Source organism: Gallinula chloropus (assembly GCF_964237585.1).
Source record: "Gallinula chloropus genome assembly, chromosome: 4".
Classification (NCBI taxonomy): Eukaryota; Metazoa; Chordata; class Aves; order Gruiformes; family Rallidae; genus Gallinula; species Gallinula chloropus.
The window spans coordinates 29,415,810-29,430,018 of record NC_140088.1 but is presented as its reverse complement, the minus strand read 5'-3'; the positions used below and the strand labels follow the sequence as shown (position 1 = coordinate 29,430,018).

Genomic DNA, 14,209 nt, shown 5'->3' with positions numbered 1-14,209 from the left:
AAGCAGATGATACAGATAGAACTAACATTTCTCCTTTTCTGTCCTCACTCAAAAATTCTTAGGGGTTTAGAAACACTCAGATGATGTTCTGTGAAAGGGCAGACTATTAACAGCTATTATTATTATGCTGGAAATAGAAACGGACAAGTATTTCACTTCTAAGAGACTCTGAAAACAAAAATGTTATTACAAAGCCCATGAACAATGACAAACACAAAGCATTTTTGATTGTTTGGCTATACTATGGGATTTTCTAATCTGTTCACTGCCCTACCCATTAGATTTCATGACCTGCTAGATAAAAAGCTTTTGAATCTTGTTCTACCCTCTACCCTGGCTTACTTTATATTTATGCTCTTACTGTACACACCAGCTCTGTTTTCTCTGTAGGAACGCTGTTCTGCACATAGAGCTATTAACCTTTTACTTGGACAAAACCAACTTAGATTAAAATACCTGCTAATACACTGGAGTAAATCCTTTGAAAATTAAATACAAGAAGCAAAACACAATCTAAATTTACTAGTCCTGCTCCAAGACTGGATATGGTCTTATTCCAAAGACCCAGTAAGTTTCAGTTCATATCGAAAATACCAGACCTGCAATACAGTAAAATGCTTGAGCTCCATTCTGACACACTTCTAGCTGATTCCTGTAAACTAATTCCTGGCACTTACTCGACTCACACACCAGCTTTCCTCGTGAACTGGAGCCACCTTGTGCCCTATACAGCACCTGCACCCTGCTGTCCGTTTAGGAAGACATTTATTTGCAAAGCATAATGGCATTCAGTGCTTGAGAAAATTCCTCCTAAAAATATTTATTTGGATTCTATATAAATTGTTTAATTCCTAAGTAACTTTTTCAAGGAAGTTAATCATTAACAGAATAATAAAAATGCAAATTAACTGGATGCTGATTATTTTTTTCCAATCAAACCCACCACTGCAGTAAGTTTTTAGGAAGCATGCAAGACACTAAGTCATTCTGAACACTCATGGTGTAATGAGGAACACCACCGTTATTTTTCAGTTTACTTTCTGTTCTTACCTATAATTGAGAACTATAACAAAGCAGCGACAAGAATCCAAGACCACGAGCTGTTTTGTGGATGTTTTATTTTGCAGTGAAACAGTAAAGTCTCGTTCTCTACAGCAATGGATCCGAGTGCACAGCGTACAGTTTCTAAGTGCTACAGTTCAGATTTGGCCTCTAGCTATAAAATTTAAGTCCAGCTTTGAAACATCCTCAAAACTCAGACTTGATCTTTTTTTTTGTCTCATTATAACATAGGAATCACATGCATCAAATAGAAGTGGACATATTTCCAGAGGCTACTAGGACAAATCCTGACTCAGGGCCAAATCTACTATATTCATGTTCTTTTATTCCAACAGGACCAGTATTAAATGTGTTGAGGGTATGAGTATACTGAGACAATAATACATGTTTCCTTTCCTTCTCAAAGCAAGGGTGATTTTCTTTATTCCAGGTATGGAAGACAGATGTGATCATACCATCCAGTAAAATTAATACACAACATTTAAACACACAAGACCTGACATTTCTTCTTAAGTCTGAAGCATAGGCCATGAAAACAAAACAAAAAAAACAACAAAAACCAAAGACCACCCCCAACCCCATTCCCCACCCCCCCAACCCAAACCCTGAACTACATAGTTACAACAAAAACTGTTCTGGCCTTTTACCATTCTTCTTCTTCATGCACTCTGACGACAAGTTAGGCATATCATCTTTTAAATCCAGCACTGCAATACATTATACTGCATTTACTCTGAGCACTCTGACATTATCATTATCTTCTTTTGTGCCCGACAGCAACTGCAGCTCCTATAATGCCATTATTGTAATTAAGAACAATCTGAACCATTGACAGCATTGCCTCGTTTGCTCTAGAATCCCCTGTGCATTAGTGTTCTTCTAAACTAATATTTCACTATTAATAGTTTGCTGCCTTAGAACCGCCTACAGTTACAAGAAAAAAAAATTATTAGGCCTCAGCCTAGCTCAATGGTTGAAAAAGAAACTTGTTAAGAAAAAAATAAAGGCTGTACACTGGCAAACCATCACGCTTTTCTTTAAACACTCTGAAAATAGATTCACACCCTGCCAACCTATTCAGGCCGTTTCCCAGGTGAGGAAGCTTATTTTGGCTTGGTTCAGAGGGACCACCTGTACAGATAGAAAACATCTTCTCCCACTAAGTGTACCCAAAGTACTTTTCTGTATAAACTCTCCCTTTCATTAATCCAGGTCACAGTTGGATAAGTAGGGCACAGCCATTTAGACATTCTTGTCCAGGAAATTCTGACCTTAATAACCCACCCTTGTTACACACGTGCTCTCTAGCCTGCCTGTCCAGCTGTTTGCAAAGTATGCCACCTGCTTGTTTCCTGAGCCAGAAAGATGGTCTGCCATAGCCCTGTGACTGTGTAACACCCAGGTCTGTAACTCCAGGAAATCAATCAATCGTGAGCTAAAGAATTGCAGACATAACCTGGCTGGACAGCACTGACACCATAACATGCATCTCTTGGAAGCTAGGGCCAGAAAACCAATTGCCAGGCAATGAGGAGCAACTTAGATTTTTCCCATTGTGGTACATGAGAAGCTGGAGTATTAAGTCCTAACAGAAAAGAAAGTCATTGCCTGCACACTATCTGAAAAGGGCTATACTGAATTCTGCCTACTAAACGTAACATGGAGCTTTATCTCTTGTAGACATGAACAGAGGAAAGCACTGTATGAAAACGACTGAAGAAACATGGCTAGTGCAAAAAGCTGGTAGCACCAATAGGTAATACACAAAAACACATATGAACAAAGCATTTCATAACTCCCTCTTCTTCATCCTCTTTCTAGCATAGTAAACTTCACTTGAATTGTCTGTTTGTGTGTTGCTGCAGCCACTACAGCTGAGAGGCCAGCTCTAATTACAGCATTTTAAAAGTGTCTTACTGCATGCAAAGGCAGGCAAAAGAGACTTCTGTACAAATACTAAAGTTGTGGTAATGAATTTTTCTGCTCACGAACACACATTCCATTAAAAAATTATAAACCCTATACTAAAAAAAAAATAAAATTATTATGTTTAGACTACATTTAAGATTTTTTTATGCTTTTAAAGCTTTTGCAGTATGAGACAGTATTTTCATGTCTGGGGCATCTCTACCATTCTGAACAGCTGCTCCTCACTCTACCATGCCCTTCAGGCTCTGCTCAGAGCTTCTGACAAGAAGCAATGGTTGCTGACAGTTGTTGCACCTCTTCTCCTACCACACTGAATAAAGTTCCTTTATCCAAGTGGAATTTCATAGGTTTCACTATGAATAAAGGTTAATCTCAGCCACAACGGGGTCAGTGCCACAGACTGCTCTGCCGCTCCACCAGAAGGGAAAAGAACAGGATCAGCTCAATGCTAAGCAGAAATCAGAAAAGCCAAAAGGAGTTAACCATGACTACAACTACCATGAATGACTCATAGAAATATATATTCCAAATCTTTTGCAAAAATAATTATCTAAGAAAAACAGGATGAGTAAGATATTGTCAAACATGGTACAGTATGTGGTGTTTAACACAAGCATCAAGGAGAAGTTATGAAGAGAAATTAAAAGGCTAAAAGAAAAGCAGTATCGCTAACTCATGACCAATGTGTTCTCTTTAATTTTGAATTAAACCCACATATATGACAAGAACATTTTATCGTACTACATGCAATTATTTCACAGGGACTACTACAAAACTAAACCCAAAACTGAATATTTGGGAGACTGTAGAGCCTTGTTACTTAACCCTGCAATTCTTTTAATATTTTGAGTAAGATCATCACTTGGTTGAACAGTGGCACAGTCTAGAGCCAGGTGCAGGATTAGTGGGAACAGATGGTGGCTAATCTTCCTAATACAGCTCTGCCAATACAACTCACTCTTGACCAGTCACATCCCTGTTTTTCTTTCTTTTTTTCTCTGGCCCTTGGTTTTCTCTGGCCTAAGCACAGGTTGTCAAGGGGTAGTTGCATGGTAGGCTAAGGATTCACATAAGGCTGCTGATCTGATTTTGCTTTTGGTCCAAGACATCTTTTGTTTGTATTTCAGTCTGGTCACCACAGTGAATTAACTCACTGGCACACTCAACACACACATACACACCCAATCCCAAGAGGGACAACGGCATTAAAACCAAGTAATATTATCTATTAATAAGTACTAGCACACCAAACAAAAAATGTATGATGATACATATAAAAAGCAAGGTTCTTAGTGCCTTGCTACTCAGTGCTCTGAGTATAGCTACATATTCAGACAGACAGGAACTACTGCAAGCTGGTGAAGGCAGAAGAATACAGAGAGATCAAGCTCAGCCTTCAATTCCACCCCAGCCCAGCATTTGCAAGAGCTGCAAGTGAAAATGCGAAGCACTACAAAATATTCTACCTTCCAACTCACCCTTTTTCTTCAGTCAACAGCACCACGTATTTTAATAGGAACTGTTGTGGAGAGGAAAAGGAAGAGGACAGAAGTAGCAGATAGGAAAGCAACAATATTTAGATACACCTCAACCACTGCTCTTCTAAAGCTTCACTTTGCAAAGAACTGTGCCCCTACAACTGTTGATTTCACCTTCAGCAGCATTGTGCTGAAAAAGACTGCAGAACTCTGTGGATTAAGTTAATAGGAAGCATTTGATCTCAGATACAGTGAAGTAACAAAAGAACTGGACTGTTCTTATCTTAATCTTGGTGACAAAGGCAGAGAGCCCAGTATTGAACTATTCAGTCTGAAGGGAGGGCATGGTTTAATGGTTGCAAAAGGCATTAAAGAGAGAAAAAATATGATATATCCCAGAGATTCTGTCCAGTGGAGATTCACAGAAGCACAGACCTGCACTTACAGGAAGCTGCCTTTAAGATGAGGGGTTTCAGAAGATATAGAGCCCCACAAGCAGTAATTAAACCCAGTGGGAACTTTTCTATGTCAGTCTCTGTCTCTTGGTCTTCTTTTACTTTCAAGGCAGTTTCCTCAAATGCTAATGGAAATGTTTGAGTTCTAAAACTACAGATTGTCCTGACAGCATGCTCACTTTACTGAGGATGAAAATGAGAACTTCGTATTTACTCTCTTCTACAGCTTTTCTTGGTCATATCCACCTTCACACTGAAGACTGGATGCATGTTTTTGAGTCTGGTATCAGGGATAGCATATTTCAAGTCTGGAGATGTAAAAAACCAAGTTAACATTGAAATAAAGTTACATCAGTCTGAGCTGGTGTCTAACTGCTTTTTTCTTCTTTCCTGTTTTTCTTCTCTGTCCTGTAATTTGGAAGCACTGGAGGCTCCTCAACCACTTGTTTAATGCTGATTTTACTTGCCCACTTTAATCTTTTTTACCTTTCATCTAGATAATTGCTATGAATCTACTCAACTGCCATAGATATTGAAAAGAACTGTCACCATGCCATCACCACACCTGGCCAGTCAGAAGTACGAGCCTGGTGGACCAAACCAATCCACCTTCTCTCAGTTGAGATCCTGAACTGTCAGACACACAAATCTTTAGATGATCTCCAGAGGTCCTTTCCACCCATAACTATTGATTCATTCTGCAAACCAAGCTTGTCAGCCTCTATGACAGCATGGTCCAACTGGCAGCTTGAGGCCACCACCCCTTCCCCACAGATGGGAAGCAGCTGCTGTAGCAACAAGCACTGCCAAACCATCAAGCACCTTCAGCCATGTCTGCTCACTGCACCCTAAAGAGTTCAGCAGTGATCACTGTGACCAAGGCAGCACAAGGAGAGGGAGGGAGCAGCTGCTGAGGAAGAGAAGAAGGGATAGACACAGCCTTAGGGGCAGAGGTCTTCCTAGAGCAGACCCCTTGCTCTGCTTCTCTTCTCCACCACCCCTTCCTTTAACCCATTCCATGCATGTTTAGTTTTATCCTTCAGACAATGAAGAAGCTGCTAAAATGGGAAAAATACAGGAAATACAAAGCGTACTTCTGTAGCAGCTGACTTGCCCATGTGATCTAAGACTGCTTCTAGAAGTCAAATGCAAAGAGAGTTCAGTGGCTGTACACCCATATGCAGGTAGTCAGAAAACAAAGGTTTTAATGGCTGCATTGGGTCAGAACAGCACATCAAAGTCTAGGGTCCCGGCTCCTGGCATAAATGCATCCTTAACAATACAAACAGGGAGGAAAGGCAAACCAACAGTATTTTTTCCCTTGGTGTAAGCTTCCCCTAAAAGCTTTTTTTTTTTTTTTTACCTACCTAGAATCCATCTAGAACCCTCTTTTTGTCCCCCTATCTATCCCTTTTAAAAAATTGTTTCTGGCATCCAAAACATCCTAGAGCACTAAGTTTCAGAACTTAATCATGCATAGAGAAAAAAATTGTGTGTCAGTTATTTCAACTGGATGGACTTAACCATCGGGGGTGCTCTTCCCGGAACAGGCAGAAGAGCCTGGCTCTGCATCCTCTTCATACACCTCCCCTACAGCACACACGGGTCCTCCTGCCTCCAGTGAGATACCACCAAGGGCTCCTTTGCCTCCCTTCTGGCAGAGAAGAGGTTGACAGTGCTGTGTTCTATGCATTTGGGAATTGTCATTTACATATATACTAGCAGTTTCTTCTGGAGGACCATCACAGCGTAAGCAACAGTTGGGTGTCTGTCAACACTGACAGAAGCATTTCAGAGGCAATTATCTTTCTATCAAGCAATCCCTTCAGCGACCAGTGCAGAGAGACCTCCTGAGATATCCCCTGACAATTTGGGTTCAAAGGATGGAAACAAAACCCCAATGCTCTTCTCTGCAGTTTTTCTTCCTTTTATACACTGTACTGGTACTAAGAAGGCTCATAGCAATGAAATGACAACGAATGAGTCAGGTGAGTCTTCCCTCTATTTTTCTCTTTCCACGTTCTTTCCACTGAACAGAAGTATTTTATCTACTTAACAGAACTGGCTCCAAGGCAGTAATTATCTCAATGGTAGTACTAATAGGTTTTGTCCAGCATCAGCTATGCAGCTGCTTCTGATGCGCCTGTGGCAGCACATCAGGACATGGAAATATGTAAGGCAATATATAGGGGAAAGGTAAGTACATTTTGTTTGCTACATGCTAGGGTTTGAGGTAAAGTGCATTATGTCAGACATCAAAACCAGGTGTTCAGCTGTTCTGATGGCACAAGAAGGCCCAGGGTTGATGTATTTATATGCTGCACTTAGAAATCCAAAAGTACCAATATTAGAGTGACAATAAAGCCTTCCCCATGCCATTTCCTTTTAATAGAAACAACTGTATGCTGTCTTTGAAGTACCAGTATGAAATCAGCCTTCAGTGATCCATTTTCATCATTTACACTACGTAACAGCAAATACAACGTTAGGACGTGAATCAGTTCTTCTTTCAGCTTTGTCTGCATTTTAATCACAGCATCGGGTGAGAGCGGAAGAAAAAGCCTGCAAAACATTTAAATGAGGCTAGAACCTCCCATGTGAGAAACAGACAAAGAAAATAAAGGATTATTGATAGAATAAATAGCCCTTTGCACTAGCAGTGCATTACTCAAAAAGAAGTTGCAGAAATAGGTCCAAAGAAAACAATTCAAATACGTCAAGTAAAATCCAGAACACTTCTTGTATACTAATGTACAATTTGTATATTAGTATCGCATTGTGTGGCTGGGGCTGCAAGGGTGGCTTCTACAGGAAGCAGCTAGAAGCTTCCTTAGGCCTGACAGAGTAAACACAAGCCAGGCTCAAGGCTGGATCCGCCGCTGACCAAGGCTGAGCCCATCAGCAATGGTCACAGCGCCTCTGGGAATCACATTTAGGATAAAAAAAAATACAAGCAGCTGTTTTTTGCCACCAGAGAAGGGAGTGAGAAGATGGAAGAAACTCTGCAGATACCAAGGTCAATGAAGAAGGTGGGGGAGGAGGTGCTCCAGATGTTGGACGAGACTCCCCGGCAGCCCATGGAGAAGACAGACCATGGTGGCACGGGTTGTCCCCCTGCAGCCCAGGGATGATGATGAGGAGCAGAGATCCTACCTGCAGCCCATGGAGAGACCCCACTCTGGAGACATATGGAAGACACCATGACCCACGCTGGAGCAAGCTCTTGGCAGGACATGCAGCCCATGGAGAGAGAGAGGGGCCCATGCCAGAGCAGGTTTGCTGGGGACCTTCTGACTCCATGGGGAACCAGGCTGGAGCAGCCTGGGCCTGAGAGATAGAACCCCATGAAGCAACCCACACTGGAGCAGCTGGTGAAGAGCTGAAGCCCCAGGACTTTAACACAGGACTGACGTTGGAGAAGTTCATGGAGGACTGTCTCCCATGGATGGGACACCATGCTGAAGAAGGGGAAGAGCATGAGCAATACCCCCCACCCCCACCCCCTGGCTAAGAAGGAAAACAATTTGTGAAGAGCTGACTGAAACCCCCGTCTCCCCCGTGACACCTCAAGTAAAGGAAAGGAGAGAAATCATGAATAAAGGTAAGTCCATGAAAAGGGAACAGTGGGGGGGAGGTGTTTTAAGATTTGGTTTTACTTCTCATTATCCTGCTCTTGTTTTGTGTGTGTGTAGTGTAATAAATTATACGGTTTTCTTTTCTATTCCGCGTTTTCTTAAAATGCCTGAAAAACTGCCATCACCTACGTTTATTCTTAATTTCTACTTTTAATTTGTTCTAATTTCATATTATTCTGTGAAATGCATGATGGCAACAAAGCATGATGAAGAAAATGAAGGTTATAATCAAGAAACAACAGAATCTACCATATTTTTCACAGTTAACATACTCTCCCCTATACAGAGAATACAGCCTACTTTGACCTCATGCACCGAAATGAAATCAAAACAAGACATACAAAAGAAAAAGAAATATCCTAAGTGGAAGCTTGAAGAAAATTCATTCCTTCTCCTGCCCATCAACACCAAATAGACTAGGCAGAAGAGCGGTCAAATTACTGAAATTGATGTCATATCAATTGGAAAACTGACTGAGCCCGTACAATGAGCAGTAATTGCTCTCTACCAAATTCATGGGTCCAAGCTGCCCGTTTCCCATCTGCTCCTATGCAATTTAAGCAATTCTGAACTTTGCTCTCTGTTGCCAAATGTGTTGCAGATTTATTAGCATGTCAGGGACCAATTCTTAAGATTCTCCACTAAGGTAAGCTATTAGGAGGAGGGAAATTTCTGTGTCTATAATTGCCAGGCCAGGAAAATTCAAGGAGGGCAATCACACATGACCTTACTGAACCCATGAAAAATTCATAAGATAACACAACACACAACCCTACATCTAAAAAAAAAAAGTCATTCTGTCCTCTCCTTGCACTTGTACAATTGTGTCCTTCAGTACACAATGCAGCCTACTATAAGGAGCTTACAAAAAATTGTAATTTCTTGTTGTTTTTTTCCTAATGCAATGGGCTGCACCATGCATCAACTCATCCCAGATAAGGACTGGAATTCTCCAGTAGCATATATGGGGTAGCTCAGTGTTTAAATGCTTTTCAAGAACAAATGGAACAAAATCTTACTATAAACTGCAAATATTTTTGCATACAACAGTTCATTTGTAAACCAGTCATCAAATCTTCTAGTAGCATCTCACAATTTGCTCATTAGACAAAAACTTGTTATACATTCCAAGCATATTTAATCATTTACCATTTTTGTTACCTTAGCAGTGTTTATACACTATTTAAAGATGCAGCTGCTTGTACTCTCACAGGAAAGACTGAAGTAAAACATTCTCAACCTTCAATTAATCAATGGCAACGAGATACTGTAAACAAAAACCAGGCTAAGACCCTACATGACAGATGACGACATAAGCAAAATTAAGCCCCAAATTTCAAATTTTATTAAATGTTCTCTAGTATTTAATGACAGTGTGTTTTCCAGATTAACGTATGTCTTAAGGCATGAGTAAGCCCTGCTTGTATCACATGTAATATCTCAAGTAACAGTAGCTCTAGTTACTCTCTCTGTTTTGGTCAACAACATGTACTGTGATATTAAGAGAATTCATTTCACTTGTCTAAAATATTCTCATCTCTAGCATGGGTGGAATACCTACAATTGTCAAGAGTTCTGAAGTTCATAAGGAAAGGCTTGCTGTATACTTTTATAAATATTTACGCACATATATTGTTATTACAGAAAATCCATTTTACATTGTATTGTATAAACTACTTTTGCTACATCTAAAACTGTAGAGAGTTTATTGTCTTTATAAATAACCTGCATTACTCTTCACCATAATGTCACTTCAGCTCCTAATGGATCTCCATTTGGTGGAGTGTTTTGGCACTGATTCAACTGCTGCAATATATAAAAATCATTGTTTTGACGATGAACAAAATGCCTGTTTATGTCATAAACACAAAAGCTATATATGTATAATCATGTATCATCTACAACAGTTAACTACACATAGAACACAGGTAGTACTAAAATGTAATTGTATACACATTTTTGCACTATTTTTAAAACTTTAGTTCTTAGCTGTCATAGTAAAATACCAAAGTAAATCAGTTTCTGTCCTCTATATAAAAGCTGAATTTGTACCAACAGACAGGAGAATTTACAGTTGCCCCTTATTTATCCTAAGTGCACCAATTCCCACTGACATTCTTGAGCTATTGCTAAGCTGCAGGACCTAGGTATGCTCCTGAGTTTTTGATTCCAAGTATGCACCCTGAGCATGGTTTGTCTTAACACAAACAGATGAGCATGCAGCTGAGGACCAAGAGAGGGATGTGTGCAGTAGCCCCTTTGTAGACTCTGAGGGTACAGAGGTTGGAAAAAAACCCATAGTACCTCTAGTCAGGTCTATAACCCAGTTGATCAGGAGACTAGGATGACAGAGGCATCTTTTGCTTAGTCAGACTATCTAAAAGAAGAACACCTGTTCTACTGCACATTCATTAATGATAAATTTGAATTTGTTGCTTTATTAAGAAATACTGACATATATGAAATCCAGAGCATGGATTTACTCTACCGGAATATTCAAATCGCAAAGCACAAGACTAGGTAAAAGGGGAAATGAATAACCTATATAGAAAAATCCAGCATTATTTCTAGACATAAAGTTGACTTATAAAGTTACTAATAGTTTGTCATATTTAGGTATCTTCAATGAGCAGCGATCAACATTCACTACAAAACAGGGAATATCAAACTAACAAATTGAATTAGAGACTGAATCCTGATGTTCTACAAACAAATATGAGGAAAGGGTAAAGGTGCCATACGAGTACTTCATTCTAGTTGAAAGTCTAGACATGGCCAGTAGAAAACACATTGTTTTTCAGATGCCTAGGACTTATACTTGAACATTTCCAAATACTTGATGTTAATGGCTGAAGAACAACACACACACCTATGACCAAGGCCTGTCTCTATAGGAAATGTGCCACTAGATAGGTCAATTAAAGGAGAAAAAAAACACTATTCAACCAGAGCCTAGACAAACAACGAATCTGACCTCCTATATGAAGGTCCTAGTATGACTTCAAATACACCTGGATACCTACAAACTGTGGCAGCGCAACTTAAGATTGGAACCCATGTGTGTCACAGCCTGCAAGAAACAAGGTGACTCATTAACAGTTTGCAGCTCCTCACAAAGTTAAAAAAATTCTCCCAAATAACTGTTTTTTAAATAGACTTCCAAAAATTGGGAAACAAAAAGGTCAAGGACAACTCCAACATTGTTCCAAAATGTCAAAAGGGTTAAATATCAGCATGCGATAACAAAATGGCAGGTACAGGTTTTAGTCAATAAATTTAATACAGACATAGAAGTAACAAGAAATAACGTGATTTCACAGAATCCTTTTTTAAAATTGCAAGATTGTAAATAAAAGTAACTATTGTCTCTAACAGTCTGCTGCAAAATTGCAACTTAGTATCTGTCACTGAGGAAAACAATAGTTTAAGAATAATGTTGACGATCATAATAATGGACATAAATTTATTACAAAGAGGCTAAATCAAAGATTTCTAAACGTACCTACAGTGTAGTCATTACAGAAGATTTCTGCTTCTTCAACACTGCTGATATTTATCAAATACCATAAGAAAATAATATAACAAAGTGGGTAATTAATAAAGTTTGTCATTATTTACTATTTCAACAAGTACTGGGCCATCTGCAATGACCAGAAAAAGCCAAATAATGTGAGCCCAGTCATGCAACAAGTGTTTTAATTGAAAAGCAAGATCACGCATCTCAGAAAGACAACATGATGGTTAGAGAGTGGCTGTACTCGCCAGCTCTATCATCCTCATCCACAGCACCGGTGCTATTCTGAAATATTGTGCCTGATTTCAAAACCCACGTACACATAGGAAGCAAGGGTTGGCTGAGCATAATACCCTTCTTCACACTTGCAAGCAAGGAATGTTGCTTGTAAAACCATTCTGAAGTGTCTGTTACTTTGACATTATTTGCATCACATTTAAATTAACATCAGATGCAAAAATGATGGGTGAGTGAGGTTAAATTCCAATTCTCTGTCTCATGGGATTTTTAAACGTCTGATTCAGTAGTGGGTGGATATTAGTTCGCATGTATGGACAAAGAACCAGACTTTTGTACATGCTCAGTGTTCTCCAAAGGTCCACTGCTGTCAAGCAAAGGTCTTTTGCTTAGTATAAATAAAAGGTGAAGTTTTAAGACTTTGAAGAACGCTATTATAAACATTAACTCAGTCGCCTGCACAGCGCTGGTTTCTCAGAGCGGTGTGTATTGACCGTACTGTACACTGATATAAAGCAACACATTACGAGTCACCGAGGAGTTGAGCATCAAGTTTTTTGGGTTTCGCACCACAACTTAAAAGGCAAGTAAAGTACTCCTGATAGCCGTGCGGCGCGGCCGATGCATGCGGCTCCCGTAACCCGGACAAACCCCGGGCCTTCCCCAGCTGCGTGGAGCCGGAAAGCGAGCGGGACCCCGGGCCTGGCGGGCCGCAGCGGGCCTCGCCCGCCGGAGCGCTCGATCGACTGCAGAGAAACTGTCCTTCCCCAACCCAGGCACCCCCGTCCGCCCTGCCGCGTCCGGCGCCACGAGCTCAGCGCTGCCACCCACACTGGGGGAGGACACCGCTCAGCCGGCCCGACCTCCGCGTACCCCCCCTCCCCGCTCCGCCGCCCAGCCTGCGGTGCGGTGGGCCCGCCTTGGCTGCAGCGCACAGCCCGCCCCGGCGCGGCGGCCGATAACGGCGGCAGCCAGGGTGGGTGGGGTGTTTCCGCGTTCCCCCGCCGTGACGGGTTGGCACCGGGAAGAGGTACCGGGGAGAGGCACCGCGGCCCCCACCCGATCCCGCCAAAGACGCGGGAACAAGGCGACGCGCTCCTCCCTCACTGCCTGCCTGCCTGCCCACCCCACCCCGCACGTCCTTCCCCAGTCAGCCCCTTCCTCCCGCTCCCCAGAGCCTGTTCCTCCCTGTCTCCTCCTCTTCCCCCCTCCCCCCCTTAAATTTAAGGTAACTCCCAGGAAACGTGCAAACCTGTGATTTTTACCTTCTTTGGCTTTTTTCCTCCTCGCCAGCGTGCCGCCGAGCTTGCCCAGGAAGGAGTCATCTTTCTTTCTGGACGGGGGAGATTTAGGGGTTGGGGACTTGGGGGAAGAGGGGGACTTCTGGGGGGAGGTTGCCATGATGGCCCAGCCGGCGCTCTGGGATGGAGGAGACGGGTCCGAAGCCCCGATGCCGTCGGAGGCTGCTCCCAGCTCTGAACGGAAGCGGAATTATTTCAAGCATTTGAGGCAGCTCCTGCTCTGCTCTGCCGGCTCTCCCGCTCCTTCCCTCCCTCCCGCCACCCCTCCCTCCCGCTCAGCGCCTGCCGGGGAGGGCCTGCTTCTTTCGCACGGCTCCCTCCTCAGCCCAGCGCCCCCTTATCCAACCCAACGGCGCCCCCTTCTCAGCCCAACGGCTGCTCAACGCCCCCCCACTACTCAGCCCAATAGTCACCCAGTGACACCCCCACCCCCCCTCCCCCGCCCCGTTCAGCGGTTCCCGCCTCAGCCCAACAGCTGCCCAGGGGCCGCCTCCTCAGCCCGATAGCCACACAACGCCCTCCCCTCAGCTCAACGGCCCCCTCTTCAGCCCAGTGGCTTCCTCCAACGGCCACTCAACAGCCCCCGGCTACTCAGCCC

At 42.4% G+C, this 14,209-nt stretch overlaps 1 protein-coding gene across 1 annotated transcript in view; it reads right to left on the bottom strand.

Moving 5' to 3' along the window:
* Positions 1–13,711, bottom strand: part of PARVA (parvin alpha) — a gene marked incomplete at both ends in the record, with an annotated part of 62,717 nt that extends 49,006 nt beyond the window's left edge. Inside the window, one exon of the mRNA XM_084263885.1 lies at positions 13,576–13,711. Within this exon, the coding sequence (XP_084120011.1) occupies positions 13,576–13,711 (136 nt within the window). The remainder of the gene's footprint in view (positions 1–13,575) is intronic.
* Positions 13,712–14,209: the final 498 nt, after the last annotated feature.